Source organism: Lichenostomus cassidix, chromosome 1, assembly GCF_008360975.1.
Source record: "Lichenostomus cassidix isolate B80296 chromosome 1, HeHo_3.0, whole genome shotgun sequence".
NCBI classification, from domain to species: domain Eukaryota; kingdom Metazoa; phylum Chordata; class Aves; order Passeriformes; family Meliphagidae; genus Lichenostomus; species Lichenostomus cassidix.
The window spans coordinates 80,088,957-80,112,686 of record NC_139479.1 but is presented as its reverse complement, the minus strand read 5'-3'; the positions used below and the strand labels follow the sequence as shown (position 1 = coordinate 80,112,686).

At 36.8% G+C, this 23,730-nt stretch overlaps 1 protein-coding gene across 4 annotated transcripts in view; it reads right to left on the bottom strand.

Moving 5' to 3' along the window:
* The window catches only part of GRM5 (glutamate metabotropic receptor 5), a 236,228-nt gene that overhangs the window by 51,508 nt on the left and 160,990 nt on the right, over positions 1-23,730 (bottom strand). For all 4 annotated transcript variants that reach the window (XM_085065342.1, XM_085065359.1, XM_085065334.1 and 1 more), the window contains one exon: positions 11,430-11,665. In XM_085065342.1, the coding sequence (XP_084921468.1) occupies positions 11,430-11,665 (236 nt within the window). The remainder of the gene's footprint in view (positions 1-11,429; positions 11,666-23,730) is intronic.

The following is a 23,730-nucleotide window of genomic DNA, read 5'->3' as shown; positions in this document are numbered from 1 at the left end:
ATTTATAAATCTTTTTTTTTTGCTTTTAAATCATAAGGTGTACATTTCTAGTCTCTATTTATGCTTCTGTGAAATGCACAATAAAAATTCGTTCAGCAGGACCTTGAAGGCCTTTATTTTTTTAACCCACTGCTATTACTAACAGAGATTTTCTCTGTTGTCAGCACCAGGAAAACTAAGGAACAGTGTGTTGGAGTTTTTCTTCCTGATATGTCATCAGCAAAGCTCCCAGCTGTACTCTGGCCACAAGATCTTTAATACTGGGGAAGTGAGAAGAGTCAGAGATAAAACTGTATCAATGGTGCTGAAAATTTATCCAACACCTAGAAATGGCACTGGAGGGAGGACAAACAAAGAGCTCTATTAGAACATTTGCTCTCCTTTTATCAACCAAGCAGCAACCCTAGGAGCTAGGGAGTCCCTCGTGTGGGCAGCCCAGAGCAAAGGGAAGGTAAATAACCTGTAAACTCCATGACAGTCTGCTTTCCATAGAGGCATTGGTGAGGGGCAGGGATGGTGCTCACACCTGCCCAGCTGAGCTGCAGAGGCAGCACAATCTGAGAAGTATTTTATGCCATGAGAAGATTGAAGCACAGGCAATTTTTTTCTGTAAAGAAGTGAAGGCTAATATATGACTTTCAGGGTGGCACTCATCTAGTTTAACAATATCCATTCAGCAGATATGAACCCAGTCTGATGTGTAGGCACCTTTAGAGGAAAAGAGTAAGAATACCCAGGTGCTGAACAATTCCATCATAAAGTAGGTATGACTACATACAAGCACACATTTCTGTGGTGAACAAGAACATCACCCCACAGTTCTAACCACTAAAATATATTGCAGCTCTGGAAAAAGGGAAGGGTAATAAAATATATAGTTGGACCTGAAAAACACTCTGTAGAGGTGAGTAAGTAAAAGAGAGAACTGAGACATCCTTTTTCCCTTCTGTTTCATGTGGAAACTGGCATCACCATTTCCAGTCAACCTCAGGAGCAGTGATTAACATTTTGGAAGGCTAAGCAATATGAGCTTGAAGTATCTTAATGGAAAAAAAACAAATTGGAAAAAACACATAGTGCTGCTCATTTGTTCTGTTCTACCAAGGTATTGCTTTTTCCTAACTAAAAATAATAAGCATAAAAACTGCAACAGGGGAGTGCATGTAAAACCCATATTAATTGAAATTAAGCGGAAAATTGAACAAGTGTATTACACTGCAATACACAAAACTTGGTTTTACCAATTATTCACCCACAGAATTAGCAGCTCATACACCGTGCAGTTAATTATAGTAGCCATTAGAATGAATCAGATTTGCATTGGCAAAAGTATTTATCATAAAACAATATTTCAGCTGCTTTATTGCATATGATTGCTTAAAAATCTAATAACTTAATTCTTTATTCTTACTCTCCACTGGGCTTTGTGCTTCAATTTTATGGAATTATTATTCTGATTTTCTTTAAACACTGAACCTCACTGTGTTCACCTGATGATTTATAATGAGGCTGCTTAGCTCTTCCTAGCTCAGAAGCTGCTGGCAATAGTCAATGGAGTTGTGAGGGAATTAGCTGTTGTGAGAATTTTAATATACTTCTTGCAGCTGGAGAACGCATTCATCTGAGATATTAATTGCCTCACTTGGCTATATAGGGGCAAATCCAGCCTGGCAAGGTCAGTTTATAGTACCCCAAGATTCTCTACTTAAGGGAACATCTCAAAAACTCAGACAAAAGAATTTTTTTTGTCTTTAGTATAGAGTAGAAGAGACTTAAAAAATACCAGCATTAAAAAAAACCCGGAAAAATCCAAGGCTGAAAGTGATTTTCAACCCATTACACAAAGTACTTTGGCACGTCACTTGAAGCATATAAGTAACCCTTATTTACATCAGTAATTCTCGAAGTGGTTTTAAGGCAAGGCTGAATACACAAGCTTAAAGGTAGTTCCTTACTCAACAGAAAACAAAAAAAGAGTAAAATTATTTTAAATCTATCCCTTCAACAGTTATGATTTAGGTAGCCTTAAGCACATTGTTCACTTAAGAGTTCTTGCGTATTGTTCTTGCTGGAACTCTTAATACATATTCTTATCCTTATTAGTCATCCATGGGTGCTGCTTTCAGTCAAGAACCTTTCCTGACCCAAGCTAATTATGACACGGAGAGATGGCATGGATGAATTTAATGGTGATGGCAGTGTTTGGAATATATTAACCTATTTATGAATCTCTGCTGAGGTTTTCAAAAGAGCACGTAGTGATAGGACAAAGGGGAATGGCTTTAAGTGGAAAGAGGCCAGGTTTAGATTAAATATTAAGAAGAAATTGAAGGTGGTGAGTCACAGGCACATGTTGCCCAGAGAAGTTGTGAATGCCCCATCCCTGGAAGTGTTCAAGCCAGGCTGGATGGGTCTTTGATCTAGTGGAAGATGTCCCTGCCCAGAGCAGGGGACTAAAACTACATGATATTTACAGTCCTTTCCTTCCCAATCCAAACCATTCTATTCTACAATTCTATGATATGATTAACTGCACAGAGACCACAGCGCTAAACTCTTCATCCAAATTTGTTCTTTTCTGTTGTCACATCTCCAAAGCACACAAATATGTAGATAATTAAAAAGAAACACTTTTTTTCACCAAGAAAGTGATTGCAGCTAGCAACGGTTCATTTCTTGGATCTATTTAGAAACAATTAGTGTACTTATGGGCAGTGATCCAAGAAAGCTCTTATGGATGCTGTTAGTCCCTGTGCATGGTGAGCCAGCTCTGGACTGCTTCCATGCTCCAGAGCTACTCCAGCAGCCCCCAGCACTGGTGGTCCTGGCTAGTGGTGAGACTAATAAAATAGTACTTCCAAGATTAACCCCCTCCATCCAAATATGGAAAAATAAACCAAACCAAACCCACATCTTTGCAGGAAATTCTGAGATTTGTCTATTTTATCTGGTACTTAGCATGAAAATAAGCATTCTTCAATAGATTTCATTATTTTGCAGATTTTGATGCAAAACCTGTCATTCCTCTTTTTTTCCCCTGCTTTTTACCCTCAAGGAAGATGAAATACAATTTTTTCTGCTTGCCAGCTGGTGATACTACAAAGCCTCATCAAGCAAGGATGTTAAAGAGCGCAAAATTACCATGGTTCAATATGCTTTTTCTGCTTTCTAACTTTTCCAAAGATGACAATACTTTGCATTTTAAAGAATGAAAAAAGGGTATAAGAAAGAGTAAAAATACTTTACATTCCAGGCAGTCCCTCAACCCCCTTTTTTCATTCCCTGAGGAGAAATAAGAGAACAAAATACGAGACACAATATGGGACAATATTTTTTTCAAAGCACAGAGCACTTTATTTCCTCTGCAATGAGTTTAACACCAAAATGAAGGGTAGTGCTTCTCTTTTATTATTATTATTTTAAAACTTCTCAGTGATCAAAAAGTTGTTTGTGACAAAGTCATAAACAATAGGAGACATTATAATGGAAATCACAGGCATATCCTACAGCCTCCAATTATTTCATAATGTTTTACCACTATTATATCACAATTTAGTTTCTATGCAGTTTCCACAAATACACCATTAAAAACTTCAGTGATTCTTTGTGTTAATTTTTGTTTTGAGGGATAAGAGGTTGAAAGAAATGAGTTCTAGTTTTGCTAGCAAATAGGTCCCACATTCCCCTTCTGCTCACAGTACTTGAAGTCCACCAGCCAATTTGTTTTCCTATTCTTTTTTCCTTTACCTTAGTGAATTTCTTAGAAAAAAAACCAGGACAACAGGCTCATCCTTCCAACAAAGACATGGTAGTGTTTGCTGAAGGATATAGTGTGTGACTTAACTCTGTCAGAGGGTCTATGATGTCCCTGTTGTGCTCCTTGGGAACACACGTGTGACTTTCCCTGGATCTGTGTGTTCTGGATGACACACCATCAAATCAGTCATCAGAAACATGCACATCTCTCCACTGGAAAAATGTATTGCATCTTATAAAATGAAGGAAAGGCTGTACATATGAACCAAGGCAAAGCATAATGTTGATAGCTGATTAAATTATCATTGTTTAAAGATACAGACTGATTTTGGAACCTTTTCCAAAATCTGTTATCAGACCTTTCTATCAAAGCAATGTGAAATGATAAAGTAACTTCCAGTTCTGTGTTATTTGTAAGGTTCTGGGTGTATTTTTCCATTAAAAATCAATTGCAATAGTTTATTTATTTGTTTTCTTATTTTGAGTTATTACAGGCTCTTGGACTGAAGAAAATAAATATTTTTTGCTCTGTGGGGAATTTCATGCAGTTCAAATATTCTTTTCCCCAGGAAATGTCATTTTGGTGCTTAGGCAAAACACATATCGTGAAACTGTAACAATGTGAAGGTAAATAAAAAACGAAACAAAGCTTTTCAGTATTATTGACATAAGAATAAAATGATGACCCATTTCAATGCTGCTATGGAACATTTCTGAAATTTGGCAAGGAAATACCATGCAGTGCAATGCACGCACCCAATGCTTTTGATCAGTTCTAACTTTTACTCTTCTCAACTGAAAGTCAATACCAGCACATTACAATTTACACATTGAATAGCACCAAAAAGTTGAGAATGACTGAAAGACCAAATTCAGTGTCCTAAAAATGCAGACAGGACTTTCCAAAGGTTTTTTCTGAGTACTTAGTTGACTTTGGTGTTTTACATCTATTTGAGCATGCGTGTCCACAGCATTCTCAGAGCTCTCACAAATCTGACAAGATGTTAACCTTCATCCCTGGATGCCCACAAAACAGTGGCAGTCTGGCTTCTCTTGTCAAGCTCAGTATAATCAGCAAAAAGTGAAAAGGCAACAGGTAGCCCGAGGAAAAGGTAAGTAAATAGATACCTATTTCTCCATATCATTTTCTTAACAGTACTATTCTTTTGCTACAGAATTCAATTTCATTGGCCACAAGTTGTGATGAAGCACAAATGCTACAGTTGCAAAAGCACATTAAATGGTGGCACAAAATTCTCTGTACTTGCAAACGTGCTTACATGAAGTATTTGAATCTATACAGGAAGTTGAACTGCAGAGAGAAAAGAATGGCAGGAGCTACTCCGAATGATATATCCCATAAGAAACCGATATAATCTGAATAAATTTATTTATAATTTAATTTTCAAGGCTAGAGAGACATGGCCCAGATAGTTTCCAAGGCTCAGAATGACAGCAGGAAAAGGAATTGCAATATAAAGAAGAAAGTCACATTAGGTATATCATCACATACATCTAATATATGGAAGGAAGAAATCAGGGAACATAAAATGAAGGAAAAAAATGTAGTTTTGTAGTCAGATTTTGGAGGAATTTGATGAATTCTGTAACAACAATGAGAAGACTCAAGCTATTAAAGTGTTTGAGTTACAGGTGGGTAAAAATCAGGATCAATTTATATCAAAGAACCTTTCAAATGTATAAATCAGACCATATAGCCGCTCTTAGTGCCACTCTGCTTCTTTCTCTGAGTCAAAAAAATAGTAACATGTCTGTGTAGGCTCCTGGCTCAGATTATATCAGGCTGCTAGAAAATTCAGATCTGGATTTATGCCTTACAGCTGATTTGCCTTTGGAAATTTCTGGATCTGACCCAGCATCACTGTAAAAGTAGTAATAACAGTGTTTGAATTCCAGGTCTGAAATGTGGGGCATAAAAATGAGGGCTGGACCATACTTCAGCTTGCCAGTGCCCAACCATGAATATCAAACTGAATGACACACAGGATTTATTCAGGAGAATTAAAATGCTTTCTAATTCACTGTTTAAAAAACAGAAATTAGTTTTAACTAAATTTGTTTTGCTTTTTTTTTTTTTTTTTGCAATCTAAATATAAAAGTGAAGGAATGCTAAGTCTGAGAAATATGATGTTTAAATGTGACACATTCCTTGAAATACGGAAAATACCCTTCCATTCTGACAGCAGTTGTTTTGCTGGCTGAGTTCTGATTAAACCAATTTTGGCATTTGATCTTACATTTAACCAACAGATTTGCATGTTGCAGTGCAAAAGACTAGACTGTCATGTTTTATTCCTTCATTTTAGCTGGAAACCCAAAAGGGCTATTTGTTAAACCAAACTTTTGTTCATTTGAAACTTGGAGGCTTTCTGTGTGTCCTTTTGAACCCATTAAAAGTAGCTGGAATTGCATGAGATTCAGCAAACAGGTAGATATTTTTTTCACTTTTATTTTATGTACACTTTTGTTCCTTAAACTGCAAAACTTTTATTGTATTTATCCCGAATGTCCCTAATCTCCTTTTCTGCAAATAAACTCATTCATTCTTAATCCTCTTCTAAATTGCTTGGAGATATATTGGTCATCCTTCTATGAGTGTTTTTGCACCCTCAGAAAAAGCACTTTTATCTCAAAGAAGACACATGGTTAAATCATGGATGGAATTTAGGAGTTTTGCATCCTGCTAAGATGCATTCAGAATGCTGCTGCAAATCTCCTTTTCCTGGGAGCTGTAACCAGGACACCTGTAAATCACTGTGTGTTCTTTTTCCCCTATAAACCCTGTCACTGGGTCCTTGTTCCCAGCCATGTCACACATAAATTGCTTTCCTCACTTTCAGTGCCCTCTATGTCTTGTTTGTGGCTGACCTTTTCCTGTGATGACCCAACCTCCATAATTCCCCTTTGTTTTCTACTTCATTGTTTTGAACCACAGTATTTGATGTCAGGACCCTGCTGTAAGTGCCTACACAGGTGACCTATCTCCTCCCTCCAGGGTCTTGTTCCCACTGTTCCTTTACATGAAACTGCTATTTTTTTCTTAAGCCTGTAACCTCTGCCAATCAAAGTAAGATACTTCACTGCTTCAGCAGCATCAGCCTCTATTTATTTACTCTTTATTGTCTAACATTTAGATCACAGATACTTGGGATGTGTATTCTGGAGTTGCTCTGTGAGTATCACCATAAAAAATGCTGTTCCATCTGTGCCTCTGGCTTTTACACAGCATGCGAAAAATAATATCTCACTTAGCAGTGCAGGCAGAATAAATAATTTAACAGACTGGCAAATGCAATAAATATGCTTCTGCTCCTGGTGACTTTGAGGACTTTCCACTACTGTCCATTGAGCCAGACCTTCACCTCCTAATGAGCTTATGTTGGGTTTTTTCTGGTCTGTGTTTAGATGCATTTTTAAAACACCCTCACCAGCATGAAAAAGTACTAGGAATTAGAGGTCTTGTGGGAAGTTTGTCTAAAAGAAAGCAAACACATAAACGTCTAATCTTCAAAGGTCTAAAGGCAATCAATACCAAAGGATTAAATTAGCCTTTTGAGACCTGAAGCTGGTCATTGAGTGGAGTTACTCATCTGGATCAGCTTTCCCACCTATGTACGAACTTCACTGAACTGTGGTCTTAGATATGAAAAAAATCTCTGACTGGTGCCAGAGATGAAACCAAATCCAAATCTTGTAAAATCCCTACTGTTTGGAGGCCATTACATGTCTCCTTTTACTCATGCATTTCAAACTCTTTGTTCTAACTCTTGTTCTTCAGAGGTGGCTTGTAGCAGCTCTCCTGTGGCATGGAACTGATTGCACTGAAAATCAAGTCAGATAAGTCTGTGAACTTCTCACTTTCTGTAGTGCTCCAGCTGGGCAGAAAATCAATGTACTTAGCAACAGCAGCAGTGACACCCATTTGGATTAAGCAAGTATGTTCTAATCTGCAAATGAAAAGTGAACTTGATGCTAAAATTTTCATCTCAGTGTGAGTTAAGTGTATGTGAAAGGATGGAAACTTTTTAGTGCTTGATAGAAATGAATGGAAAATAAATTTTTTTTTATTGTTTTTGAATTCTCTTTGGCTAATTTAATAATTTTACTCTGCATATCTTTCTAAATCATATATTCTTTAATAATAATCCCTGCCCTGAAACTGTCTATGAATAGTTAATGTTAAAAAGTGAGAAAATCTCTCACAAGTCACCGGGGATAATTTCAATGATTTATGACTTCATGTATTTTCTGTCACAGAGACAAACTTAGCCTAGTATTCTACTAGGCAGCCTTCATCAAAACAAATGCAGAGGTTTAAATAACTAAATTCATAACTGGTGCATAGGTGAAGTCACTTATTACTTAGATTTCAGCCATACCTTCCTGAGCCCATTTTCTTACTGAGTAAACTTGATTATATTGTTAACCATTCTTTATGTTTTCATAAAAACACAAATGCATTATAGAGAATAATTAAGTTTGTTTCCCACTAACATAATGGTTATTGCTTTTTATGTAGACACATTAATTTAATAATGACCTCATCTATGAACATCAATCAGCTCTATGTTTATCTTTTTATCATTATTCCAAGAAGTAAAGAATTGCTTGACTTTTGATGTAAAAAATAGGTGTTCATTTTTCTCCATCATTTCTCAATAAACTTAATCTCATTTACTGTAATCCTGAGAAACACCTTTAACTTGATTTTTTGAGGGTATTTGAGGGGGTTTTTTTGGTGGTTTTGTTTGGTTGGTTGTTGTTGGCTTGCTTTTTTTTTAATGCAGCTTCTGGAGAAGAGCATGAATTTAGTTAGATAAACTAAAGGACATAGTCCTGTTTTCTTCCCAGGTGAAATCAGAACCAAAATTAGTTCATCATTGTGCAGAAACTCTGAAGACAGTCTGTGAAATGCTTGTGACCATCAACCATCAAGAGCAAGTATCATCTTTACAATTGTGAAGTCTGAACAGAGGGAATTTAGGATTCAAAATGTAAAGTGCTTGCAAATGTAGGAATTGAAAAGACATAATTTTCAAAGTCATATGGATGATAGGAAATGAGGCAGAAGTATAAACTACCATGACAATCTTAAAAACACATGTGAATTTTGATCTTAAAATCAAAATCTCTCATTCCTGCAATATTCAGTGAATATATTTACATTATTATTGGTAGTTAATCCACAGAGTTGTCTAACTTCAAGTTTCTTCACTTTATCATATACCCTTGCCTAGTTTTGGAGTTATTATGAGAAAAACAGCATAGGTGTCTTAGCACTTATGGCACAAAAAATGTCATTAAGTAAATCTTCATGCCATTTTTCAGGCTAAACTTTAAATTTCCTTTAAGTGAATTTTGACAGATGGCGTACATAAAAATCAAAAGTAGAAATCTGAGTAATATGATGCCTAAAAACTTCCTATGTGAAAACCCTGACTAAATGGACAGTTTTAACTGACTGCCCAGCATAACATATGCATAACAGCACAATGTTATTAACCTGGGAAATTCCACAACTGAATTAACATTTTTTGCCTTACAGCAACAAGAAAGAATTAAAGCTATTACAATCTGGTTTTCATTCTTTAACTATAGCCATCATGGTCCAGCATTGAATATTACAACAAAACTGAAGAAAAGGAAATTAGATCAATCTATTTGGGAAAATAGTACTTTTCTCTATTCATAATTTGCAAATCAGCAGATTTAGATTTTTGCACTTTATTGGTGTGTATTTGACATTCCCAGGTTTTAAGAACCTATTTGAGCTGTGGTTCTTTGTAAGAAAGCTTCCTGTCATGAGTGCTGTTCTTGCTGAGCTATTCAAGCTTTATGATTAAGTTGGCTTATATCCATGACTGGGTGACTTTATGTATAAAATACCATTTCCCTGCACCCCCATGATAAATTTTCTGTGATTGTGAATTTTATTTTAGGCGTTATAAAACAATCTCTAGGGACTTACATTTCATAGTTCCCAATCTTTCATATAAAATATAAATTAGATTCTCACATTGTTGGTAAAAGGAGAGTTAAAAAAGAACTTAAGAAAAGTCAAATTAAAATGTTTTTTACATGGCACTCTGATAGGAACCAGGTCTTTATTAGCCTGTATCCAGCTATGCCCCCTGCACTGACATCTCAGGAAACAGGTCTACATTATTACTGGGAAATCAATGAGGTTTGCTGCTCAATATGCAGCACCAGTCAATAGTGCAAATAAAATCTTTCTCAGACTGTGTTGGAAGGGTAACAGAGCAGAACTAATACAGAAATGTCAGTTGAATGTTGAAGGTGTACAGTGAGATTTTGGGATTCCTAGATTCAATTTACATCTCAGTCACAAACTTCCTCTGTGACCTTGCCCAAATCAAGAAAGACTTAAAACCATTAAGGGGGATTTAGGTGGGAGGTTGTGTTGTGTATATCCAAGACTCTGATCGTTTGAGACATTTCTTGGTGTCATGGGTGTGTGGAAGATATTGATATTTCTAGGAGGGAAGATCCCTTGGTGTTTAGAGCCATGGTTGGACTAATATTCAGCAAAGCGCCACCTTACCCCAACACTGGTGAGGATACCCGCTGTATTAGTGATAACTCAGAGGTCAGACACAGTGAAAAATTTGCCCAGAGAGTTATAGAAAATGAGAAGGGACTTGTAAAACAGTCCTCCCAGCCTCAAAGGAAGGACCCTGAACAAATGACCCCTTCCAGGTAGTCTGGGGTCTTCCTGCTGAGGCACTGAGTCGTTGGTTCCTGCTGTGTCTCCTGTCATTTAACTGGTGCCACACATCCCCATGGCCTTTGGAAGGCAAGGGATGGCAGCCAGTTCACAGCCTCTTGCCTCAGATCCCAATCTGCATCTTGCATACCCAGAGGACTGGATAAAAGGTAATTCCATTGAGACCACCAAATCAAGGACTACTGACTCAAGAGAAAGACTGAGCATGCAGATTAATTAGTACATTAGACAACATCAGTGCTGCTTGACATCTCATGAAATAAAGAGCAATCAACAGAAGTAATAAAAGAAAAAAGAGCACCAAAACCCCAGAAAAATTCACCACATCTATCTTTAGTGCAGAAATGACAAAATGTTGTGGGAATTTTTGCTAAAATTAGTGCAATTGAATGAAAAAGGTCAGCTCAAAATGGTATATCCTGAAATGACCCATGGCTAAAAGAAAATCTAATGACATCTTTCAAAGCATCTACTCTTCTATCAGAAGTTCACAAATAATAATCATTGCCATAAGGGCTTCAGATAACTTTTAGTATATTAGCTCTCTCATTGCTCTTCTGAGCCAAAGCAATCTGATTAGCTCTATTTCTGAAAAGGTACATTCAGTTTTTTATTGCAGCATTTTTGAAAGTGTTTTCATGCCTGTGGAGGTGGAGTAGCATCAAGTTTGTCAAATATAAAGAGCAATTAGGTACTGAAGCACTGTCCATTTCTTTAGAAATCTGAATACTTTTTAAATTGTGCTTTTCATCATTTTGAAAACAGCAAACATTGTAATTACAGCTTCTTTTCCTTCCAACCCAATTCACTCTTTCACCAGACCATGCTGCTTCAGACCAACACGAGCTGTTTACACCAGACCTTCAGTCACATTGTTTCACACAGCAGAAGTAATAAATTCACTTACTTGTGCAAGTCTTATTGTATTTAGGGTTCTCCTGAGGAAACCCTTCCAACCGGCACTGGAACCTGTGCTGCCAGAACTCCTGAAACCATGGATTGCGATGATTGGTTTCTGGCCGGAGCTGCAGGTAGTAATCATCAAACCATTTCACATCTGGAGACTGCAGCTTGATTGTTATCCCACCAACAGCTTCGTTCTGGTACCCTTCTGTCACATCATACCTGTCTGCCCAGCCGTCACTGCAGGGGTAAAGGAAAGTGACACAACATTAGCCACTCAAGGAACAAGAGAAGAGCTTCCTTAACATTGAAATTCAGAGCCTAATAGCACACACACTAGCAGTTGTGATTCTGAGTGGAGTATTGCAAAGCACCTGTAATTCTCCTAGAGGAATAATTCAGTGTTTTACTTACATTTGTTTGACATCTGACCTTGTACTTAAATTATCTATTCCACATCCTCCACGTCAGGTAATTGAAACAACATTAAAAATCACAGATCCTGAAATCTGCTGTGCATAAGTGCATCTCAGCATCACTTAACCTCTCTGAGCTCTGGGGAGAAAACTTTGGATTCAGCATTTCCCTGACACTGGGTTGATCCTACCTTTACCTGAGAGGATATGACTTTGAGGACAGGACCTCTTGCTGTGCAAAGGGCAGGGCTGGGTTGCAGACCATGTCCATACTTCTCGACAGAGCACGGCACAAAGAGCCAGAAGCAAGCCTTGAATGGGCTGGCACTGCTCAAGCAGAAACACCAGCAACAGAGACAACATGGCTTTGCATTTGAAGCCATAAATCCTCTCCTGCAGTGACTCCTGCACATGACTAATGAAGCTGGGCACAGCATTGTGCAGATCCAGGTGTTGCTCCTGTTTCTTGGTTGATTGTGGCTGGAGCTTTATGGAGTTGTACTATACTGTAGTGCACAGAGAATTTTAATAACCTTCTGTTAACATTTCAGCTTGCAACACTCTCACCACAAGGAAAGAGAAGTAACTGAAAACCCCATTCCAACAAAATGCCACAAACTTCACAAGGTAATTTCCCTCTCCCCAGCTTCACAATGGATTTTTTTGGAAGTACTGGCATTTATGAAGTTTCACTCAGCACTACAAATGTACATATCTCATTAGATCATTGCAGATTTCTACAGTTTTATCATGAACATCATATTTCTGTTTTTAAAAAGCCCCAGGTTTTACTGTTAGAGACTTAAGGAAGAATCTCAGATTAGTAATTCCACCCCCCCACACAAAGTCACTGATGTTAGTGACTATAGAGACTATAGAGACTATATAGTCACTATAGTGACTATAGTGACTTTAAATTCTAAAAGTTGAATAATTGAAGGATAAAACATAAGCTCAACTTGTCTTATTTTAAAACTTCGTAATTTGTTTAGAGCTAGCCCTTCTGCAACTTAGAAATACTGTAAGTGATGTAGGTGACCTTTATCTTTGTGGATCTGTTGTTCTATTTTGATCATTCACTGTCTGTCTTAAACTTTTCTTCTGTACTGCAGAGCAGGCAGGAATCCTGCTGCAGACACCTGGTCCCCAGCATATTCCCTGTGCTCTGCACTCAGCTGTCCTCACAACGTGCAAAAGCCCTCAGAGAGTGACTCCTGCACAAGACACTATTCCAGCAAAGCCTGGACTCTCGACTGTGTCTTCTAAGCACAGCTGCAATGTCAGTAAATAGCAGCTTCACCAAGGGGAAAAATAATATCCAGTGTCTGGAATGAAAATGAAGGGACCATTAAACATGCTTCAGATTCCAAATGCACTGATTTACTCAGCACAGAAGAGTAAAAGATGAATTCACAAAAGGAGAAAGATGAGCATTGCTGTTCAGCTCGAATACAGCACTTGGAAAATTTACCTTCTAGCTTAGGGATGAACACAGGTGCTAATATTCCCAGCTGCACACCAGAGGCTCAGTAAGACAAATACCCCCCACTTCCACCAGGACTATTTACTGGACAGAGTTAAAGCCCCGTATGGGTTGTTCTGTGATTAAAGCCACAGAAGGTGTTTTAAATTTATGACTGGTTTAACCTTTCCTTTAAAAGATTCATCTTAATCTTTGGCAAGTTTTAAAGCAGTTTTTATCCACCCTCATAAAACCTGACAAGTTTTTGAATGCAGGAAGTGATAGGTTTTGTAGCATGGGATTTTTTTTAAACTGAGTAGAATTTGAAAGACTTAAACCTGTGCTGTCAGTATCACAGCTTTATGGCTTGCCTCATAGACAACTTAGAAAAAAGCCTGTTTTCTTGTAATTAGTTTCTTTATCCTTTTCAAAGGGCTAGTTTTGTAGATTTAATCCAGCAGGGTGCTATAAAATTTACAGTATTGCTTCATGATTAGCTATCCCTTCTAAGAAGATTTGCAACAGAGATACCATTTTATACCTTAAAATTATTTAAAAAGATGGAAATGACAACTTCATATTACATAACCCTCGTTCTCAACTTTTCTGCAGGAGAGCTTCTTAATTCAACAGAGCTGCTTCTCATTCAAATAAGTATTTCAGCTTAGCTTCTTGGGCAAAAGGCAGCTAGGAATGTTATATAAAACCTTCTCAAAGTCTGCATTGTACAGAAAACAATGTAGCGATAACAAAGCCTCAGAGGGACAATGTGGCAAAGAAAAATCTAAACTACTATCCAAAAGCTGGTGAAAGTGGAGTAGGTATGCAGGACAGAATGAATATAAAAAAAGCTAGTGGTTACTGACAGACATAAAAGGTGAACCAAAAAGTAAGAAGATGATCTAGAAAACAGGTTTGACTGAATTAGCTGAAGATTTATGTCCTAAAGAACCAAACACAATTCTGGGGGAGAGATGTGATATCTGTCTTCAGGTACATCAAAGGTGTCAGCAAAAAGATCAAAAATTCTTTATCATATTGAGATAAGCATTCAGGACTTAAACTGAAAAGAGAAAGACTCATCTCAGACACCAGGAAAATTTCCTCACAGTAAAGAGAATGAGGAACTAGAATAGCTTGGAGACTCTCAGGGGTGTCAGAAAGCAAGACAGACAAGCATCCATCTGATATAAATGTCTCTCCCTTGGTGAAGGGATGACAGTAGGCTACCTGACTTCTTGACATCCACTATGCATTAGCTTATGTTGAGATTTGACATATGTCTGGGAAGGATGATTCCACAAAACCCAGCAGATTGGAGAAAAAAATAGGAAGAAAGCTAAAATAAATAATACCCCTCCTTCACAGCTTCTCCAACTTCTCATAATGTTCTACCCTATTTATTTTTTCATTATTGTGTTTTTTCTCTCTCTGTTGTTGCTATGGGAAGCAACAAGCAAGATAAATTTATTTAGGATAAATCATGTGTTAGACTATACACACAGCTAATTCCAGTGATGCAGTCAGGGCAGAAAGGAGTGCGTATTGGGTCAAAAATACTCTAAATGAAAATTTATCTCTCTTTTTTGAGTGAAAGGAAGATTTTTAAGTCTAATCCCCAAATAACACCGTCTCAGTATAATTAAGGTAATCCTTTGAGATTTTAAAACAGAAAAGAAATTCTACATTCCCTAATTTAGACATTTTGGTTGAAAGTCTGAAGTAAACACAGGTTTGGCAGTTTAAGGCCAGTTGCTCAGTTTTCAATATCCATAGCATCAATTCTGTAATATTGGCCCTATATGTAAAACCTATTACTTCCATAGTCCAAGTCACCTTTGTCATGGGAAATGAAACTCCACAACCAACAAGTCCATGAGAAGATATCACATTTGAAGAACTGCAAAATAGTTTGCACAAACTGACATGCCTACACACTAAATAAACACAGATTTTATTTTTAAATATTACCAGTCTTTTACACTAAGACATTTCTTAAATCTCAGCTATAGGATTCATAGTGTTGACTTCAGTGAATATTTTTAAATTCTTGAAAAGCCTTCCAAGGATGTAGGGAAATTCTGCCACTTTTTAAGGATGGCTGGACTAAAAAAAGTTTCAAAAAAAATCTTATGCTGATAAAGGGATTAAATAAATACTATAATAAATTATTTTTGCATTCAGTACCACAATATTCTTCAAGGACAGCTTCAGATTTAAGTATTACTGAACAATGCCAATGCCAATGCCTGTAATGGTTTTGTTTCTTTCCATGCAGTATCTTGACAGAGATGGAACTTTGCTCTTCTGAGAATCGAATATATACACAACCTGTATACAAAAATGTATACAAAACAACACACAACCTGTGATTTGAAGATCATTAACTACAGTCTGCTTCAAAATTTAGCAGGAGTATATGTTAGATAATACAAGAGGGACAGAACAAACAGGTACCTGTGCAAATTGAGAGTCCCTAAAACTACTGCAACCTTTTTCAGTCACTATTTTGAGAATATTTGACAATCAACTAATTTTAATTTTATTGTACTAGTAAATTAGGCACCAGTGAGTTGCAAATATGATTTTTTTGCTATTGGGTATAATTTTTTTAGCTGGTAACTTTAAAATACAGGTTATCATCGCTAGGCTATCAAGGTACCAGGTATATATTATCAAGATCAGTTATTATTAAGAATATACTATCAAGATATCAGGATTTTTTGGGAACTAACTAACTAACCTGCTCTAGGCTGCTGCCAGTCCTGGGTGGGAGAAAGCAGTAAGGAGAGGTCTAATGCTAAACCAGCTGCAACTGTAATCCAGAGGACATGAAGAATGCCAGCTGGAAGTGGAGTTCCTGCAGCAGCTCCTCCCCATGGTAGCTGATGCCCTGTCTTTTCCCACCAGTGCTATCGAGCATAGAAAGCTAGAGAGGTGGCTACTAGTTTGGTCCACTAGCTGATTCACTATACTGAAAGAAAGTTTTCAGTTTTTGGCTCTGGACAAACTATGATCAGTGAAATGTCGAGTTAGTACCAGTGAGCTGGTGAGTGTAGCTTTAGGATCCCTGTGAAAACAGCCTGGAACTTTCAGCACACATTCTAAACCTCTGTTTCTAAGATTAGACAAAATACTAGGAGGTACATGTGTACAGTAAAAATAGACTCCCTTTTGCAAACAGTCCCACTTATTTCCTGCATTGAAATTGCAGCAGGGTCTTGGAATCTGTTAGGCTGATTTCTTTTTCTCTGAAGTCCCTTTCAATCTATAGTAACGCTATTACAGTTAATGAGAGCATTCATTAGGCTGTAGACTGGTCTTTCTCTTGTTATGCAAAAATCTGTTTGCAGGCAGGCTACATAATGCTGATGGAAACTGCTGTTCTGTCCATGTCTAATCACTCTTCTGCCAAAAATCTGACCGATAGCATTTGAAAATATATTTCTGCACCTGTGCAGGAGCTTTAGTCTAAGTGTCTGTATTTCGTTTTCATTTCATTGTATTTCACTATTCTTCCAAGTTTTTTTCCTATATTTTAAAACTCTAAAAGTATTAAAGAGGCCTCATGCTCTTCTCAAAGCGTTATCAGTCCTGTAAAGGTAAATTTGTTTAGTTAACATCGAGGAGAGGGTGGAATTGCTTTTGGTGAGCAGCTGTAAACTGTTGCATTTAGATGAGTTTCTTCTATAACAAATGTGCATGCAATGAAATCTTGCTTTGCTGCCTGGTTTTCTTTAGATTTCAGATCCTCATTTTTTTCTTCCTTTTTGTGCATATTAGGAAGATAAATGAATTTAAGAGTAGTCCAAAGGAAAGAAATTACCTGATAATTTTTAGGCAGTATGGCACACTGTTTTCTACAAGATGATACCTAGGACAAGTAGCTATGCAGTGAATTTGGCAGATCCCTTACACAGGGGATTACTGGTACTAATTACTTGCTGAGTATCCAAACTTCCCCAAGCTGAGAAAGGTTGTGATGGCAACTTGAGGGATCCGTAGCCAATAGCAACATCTAATTTGCATGAAAACAGAGAGTTTTGCAGCTGTGTTCATCTGTAGTTCAGAGATGCAAAGTAATTCAGCCTGACTCTATTTGGGTGTACAACAAAATACAGTTTCCAGTGTGTGATTCCTATTTCTTCATGCTTGCAAGATGTCAAAGCTGATCATTGTAACTGAAGTTATAGTCATACATATAAGTTGTATGGGGATGACCCCTAAATTGAAGGGAAGTTTGCCTGAAAGTTACTCCTGAAAACACCAAGAATATTCAAACTGTGCAGTATGCCCTCTTGATTCCCAAATAATTCTTTCATGAGGAGAAGGAAAATATTTGACATATTTCCAAGAAAAAAAGTATTTTGGATGGCTAGGCAACTTTGTTTTCCTAGGATTAAATTTAAACTTGTTCTACAATTTAAGTCCCTTACTTTTTTACTGAGCTCACTCTAGATCAATTATTCCTAAAGGCTTTGAGGTTTGTCTAGACTAAATAAGCCCAGTTTAATCCAATTTTCCTTTGACAAGCCGTTTTCTGAATTTGCTGTCATTCAGGGTGTCATTCTTTCTCCAGTGCCCAGCTGGTCCTTTCTCTGCAGACTCAGTGCTACCTTGGGATGCTCTGATGAGGCTGACAGCGTCACGGAGGTGTCTTGAGTGCTGCTGTCAGTGAGAATCAAAATGAGAGCTCTGTGGGCTAAAGATGGAGTGTCCTGCTGTGATCCATATAGACATGGGGATGTCCTATCCCAATCTAATGCTTGTCCACATCCCCAGAAGCAAGTTCCCATGGTGTCTCCAGTCTCCTTCCTGTAGCTACCAGGAGAAACTGATAAGCCTTTAATAAGGGGCTGGGGGGGAGGAGAAAACAAGCTTTTCATGACAACACATTGTGAAAAGAGGACTAGGAGGCATTTTTCTTCAGATTTTGGATTAGATGAGGATGGTCAAAAGACAGTAAAACCAAAGGAAGGGATGTGTCCTGTAGGAAAATCTAAAATGTATTTGGGAACTGGCCATCAGACATCAGAACTGCTTCCAACACTGTTTTTTTTAAAGGGTAAAAAGATTACTTCATATCCTTGAAGTGTGTTTTCCAAATATGGCATCAGCTTTTCTTTTCAACAATATTAATGCTGTTGAGTCATATTTATAATTCACTCTAAGCTTCTCAAACAGTAAACTTCTCCTAGTGACAGCCTAAAAGCCACCAGTTACATAATGTCAGCAACAGCAGAAAAACAGGAAAGAAAAAGAAATGCTTCATATATAAACCACTTCAATTTCATATGTATTTTACTGTGAAAATATTGGGTTTTTTCTCCCCCAGAATGCCAAACTTCAGTAAAGCTTCAGGGCACCAAAAGTGGTGTCCATTGCTATGCAATATTATGTAATCTACAAAGCCTATATAAACAAATACCAAAAATGTAATGAACAGAAATCAGGGCTTGGCAGAAACGATAAGCAAACACCTATTGTCTTAAAATGCTGTCACAAAGCTATTTTCTGTATATCCCATGCACCTGGAATGGAAACACCTCTGGGATGACCCTGAATGCAGGAAAAATCTTAGTTTGTTCTAAAGCAGCTGAGATATATAAACCAATGCTGCATTTCTACTCATGATTGCTTGCATTATTCAGAGGATGTTTCACTATCTCAAGTCCACCAGGAGAAAAATAGACCATTCTGAATCAGAGTCATTTTATGATAATAATTTACTGAGGCTGCCAGTGATGGAATGATTCTCCCTTAGACATCCAGCCACCACTTTTAGGGGTATGCAACAACAGTCTTTAAGAGAAATTCAAATATAGTCATATGAATGAACAGATAACTGTGATAGCCTTGCTACTTTAAAAATATTTCCGAAATGGGCAAAAAAAAAGGTTCAAATGAAACCATTTACTTATTTGACAGAAAAGGTAACACACATAACCATATGATTTATACATGTATACATAAATATATACTTGTTTCCTGTGAGTATATATTTACAACAGTTTTAGCCTGAAAAAAGTAGCATGTAATAGAGAATCTCTTGTCTGTATGCTAGGTATGATGTGTTTTTAACATGTATTCGTGACATTACTAAACACTGCTATGAAATATATTTCAAAACAACATTTGAGATGTTACCCCTTAGTGTTACTGTAGAATAACACCTTAAGTAATAAATAATATACTTAATGTATAAACAAGGAACAACATAAGTAAATCAGTATAAATGAACATATCTAGGCATTCTACAGAGGAGTAAACATTTAAACAGAAATGAGTTAAAAAGTTAGACAACACAAAATAAAATTTAAAGAAGCATAAGTACATATCATATGTCAGTAGTTACTCTTAATAGCAATGCATGTGTTAACACTGAAACTTATTACTTTGGAGAGAATTTGTTTATGACTAGTCAGAAACTTTGGGGTGAATCTTTGAATATGGAACAGAAAGGTAAGGATGATATGTTTCACAATATTATTTGCATTTGAGCACCTATTTTAAAACCATGCATACCTATAAAGGTTCCATTGATCTAATAGCACAGAGGTAAGCAGCCTACTACTTTCTAAAAAGTCTTAAATCTCCAGACGTTGGTGTATGCTGTAGTAAATCTAGAGGTACTAATATAAAATTTCTAGTTGTACAATGCATAGCAAATTCTGCATGTGTAAAGGTTTTAAAATGACAGATATTATGTAGCATTTTTTTCAAAGAATGAATAATTAATTTCAAGTCCATAATTGCGATAATTAGCACACAGTTAATTAATCAAAACCACAAATAAATTAGTATTCACAGTCCCCCAGGGAATCAGTAATCTCAGTAATTTTTTTAACATCCTGTTGAACAAATGGAGCCAAATATGGCAAAGAAAACAAGTCTAGACCTAGAATAATGCCACAAACAATGCAAATACAGTGAAATTCTCCTCCTGCTGAAATCAGTTGAAGCTTTGCCACTGACATCAGTCAGGTCTGCCTTGTGCTCAGATCAAGCCATATCCCTCTAGTTAGTTCAGTGCCTGCCTTTGGACCATATTGTGTGCTGGCTAGTTCATCCCTTCCACTCACATTGGTATTATCCATGGACATAGACAAAACTGAATTATCAAACTGCTTCAGAAGCCCTTCATCTTCTAAAGCTCCATTCAGGATAATTCAGGCGTCATGGTCTATAAACATGAAGTTCTTTCAGTCAACTGTTTGGAGAGGTAGACATACACTCATGACTGTCAGAGAAAGAGCATCACTAGACAGTCATTGTCATTAGAGGAATAAACTGTGTCAAAGACCTTGCAGTCTGACGGTTTCTTGCTCTAGAGCATTCAAAGCCACCTTCTCCTTGAAAACTCTGTGTCATATTAAACGTGCTGACACTGCAGAGCTAATATCTACATCACAAGATTTGAGAATTCTGGATGAATGTCACTGCAGCAAATCACAAATCTCTGACAAGAATCAGAGCAAGTCCACACAGGAATATATTTACATTTTGATGCACAAAATAATCTGAAAACAGAGTGACTTCCAGTGCTACATTTCTTTAACAATCTTGTCTCTTTGGAAAACCTGGTCTAGTGGAAGGTGTCCCTGTCAACCCAAGCCATTCTATGATTTTATGATTTCTTTTGCTGAAGCAGTTTTTATTTCTCATTTCTGCAGATTTAGAACCATCATTTTCAAAAACCAGTGCACATCTATGCACTCAACTAATTTTATATCAACTACTTGAGTTGCCCAGGGCTTGGAGTTAGACATTTTAAGTAAGTGACAATAAATCCCACAGTGAGGGATTAATTTCTGTGTTGCAATCCACACAAACATTATAGAACTTGCTTTATTTTACTCAAACCAGAGCTCATCAAACCCAGCAATCTCCCCCTAATGGTGTTCAGTAAAAAAATTTGATATACCGTTAAAGCCCAGAAGAATTTGAATAAGTTTAGCAAACACCAGCTCACAAGTTCTATCATTTTAATGGGTGAGGATTTATGTCAGCAACACAAAGCAATAGAAGTCTGATTTGAGGTAGTCTTTAGAATGATTTCAGTTTGGATGAAGTTGACTCTTATTCACGACAACTATTTATTATACCACTTTCAAAACTAGTACAGCAAACCTTAAAAATTCACACCCAGTGGCTTCTTTACCATCTTTTGGTGTTTTGGTATGTCATAAGAAAAATAATTTCTCTCAGCCTCAATATTATTGCAGCTTCTTTACACTGTGCTAACCCATGTGGAGGAGGAACATTTTTAAAATAATGCGAGAGAACTCATGGATATGAAGACAATTAGATCAGGACCATTAAATTTTCCCTAGTTTCTCTGTTCAAGTGGGCCTGATTCTCATTGAACAGCACTTTTATGGCTCATTTGTTGTATTGAGTTGATAGAGGTTTGCCTTAACAAAAATAGAATGAGGCCCATGGGTGATCTATACCCAAAGTGTGTAATTGCCTTCTGCATTAGAAATTTGCTCAAAAAATACAAGTAGCCAATGTGTAAAGTTGAAAGCAAATGCCATCCAGAATATGCTGAGACAAAAAGCATAAAAATATGAAGAGATGATCACACTTCAAGTAAAAACATGTCATTTAACACACTATCTGTATTTAAGTCTGCAAAGAAAGGATTAAGATATACTTTTAACCTATTTTGTTGAAATTACTGAAAACAATGCTTATACTCACACACAAAGCCCTTAAGACATCATAATCAGGCTTTAGATTTCAGAACTGTGGCTATGGTTACCACCAGTGAATCCTGCAAGTGAAATTTGTCAGCACCTCCATGTCTGTCTCTGAGAGCACAGTCTATCACTAAAACTACTCACTTATCTGCAACGACTCACTTATCACAAATCTGGGTTTGGGGGTTTTGGCTTTAAATCTATAAAACAAAGCTTTGAAAATAAAGGACTGTTAATGGCCTACAGGAAAAAAGGTAGCATTTAGGGGTTATCTAAAAAGCTTTAATATCTGTTCTGTAGTACAATAACACAATAGGCTGTTATCTCACAGATTCTTTCAAAACTTGTATTGCAAAATACATTCCAGAATTGACTTGTACACAGATCACATGGATGACATAAATTTAGGAAACAGTGATGCAAAATCAATACCTGATTCTTTTTTTGTAAAATAAACTGTAGCTTCATGAAGTACATGCTTGCCTGTCTTGCAATTATATGCCACAGAGGTTGTTGGATAACTGACTTTTGAGACATTCCTTGTTAATATTTCAAAGAGATATGAAAGACATAGGGTAAGGTGATAGGATTTCATCAGGAATTTTTTATTGTTTTCCTTGGTGTATCCATGTCCAATGATAACTTATGATAGAGACTAACCTATCATGATTTATCAGTCCATACATAGCAAGACCTTTCTTTGTGACAGCAGGGTAAGTGAAAATCTCCAACTAAAATGGCAAAGTAGTATGTCTCCAACTAAAATGGCTCATGTATGATAATACATTTTCTGTCTATTCCTCTGTAAATGGCACAATAATTGTAGGGATATATCCCTTGTTTAAAATCTAATTCACACATTTCCATTTAAAATACCTTTATTCAGGGTTCTTACTAAGGGGCAAGCCTCCTGATGGTTTCAGCTGTTTATCACTAGCTTCATGGGCAACACAAACACTGTTTATTGCTGGGAGTAGCTTAATGAATTTTGTCATTAGAATGCTGTGAGCCAAATCCTAATATGAATATTCTACTGGAAAATTGGTTCCACACTTTATGGATAGAGAGAACATTTTCCAGAAATTTGATTGGCAATGGTCAGCATGAACTGAGAGCAACACAGCCTCTACATCACACCTTTGTTTTAAATATCTTGAACTTTTAGCTCCACAATTTAGTTCCCTACTTTTAGTTCAGTGCTTACAATATTCTAGATAATTCATAAAATTTTGTGGGAACATCTCCATAACATTACAAATACTGAAGAAAAAGATCTCTTTGTCAAACAAACAAAAAGTAATCTTTTAAAGCTGGACAAAATATAATGTGCTGAATACATATCCATGTTGCCAAGCAATAGTTTTCAACTAAGAAAATACAAATACAGAAGAAAATACTAGGGTCAAGATGGGATTTATGCCAAAGAAGATCACTAAGCCGTGTTGAACATTTGAATGTACTTTCTTGAATCAAAGTGTCAATAGATAATCTTCTGTTTCCCTGGCATAAAAGAAATATTGGTTGAGGGCATAGACTTGCTTTCTTATCTAGGAGAAGCATGAGAAGGGTAAAGTGAGAAGTGACTCTGAAAAGGGTTAATATTATTAAGTTTATAATGCCTAAGTGAGTTTGAAGTAAAAAGTCATAGAAGAGCCAGGAGAACTTTTGGTCGTAGCAGCAAGTCTCAATAGCAGCTTTTGTCAGGGGAGTTATGTCATTTAAATT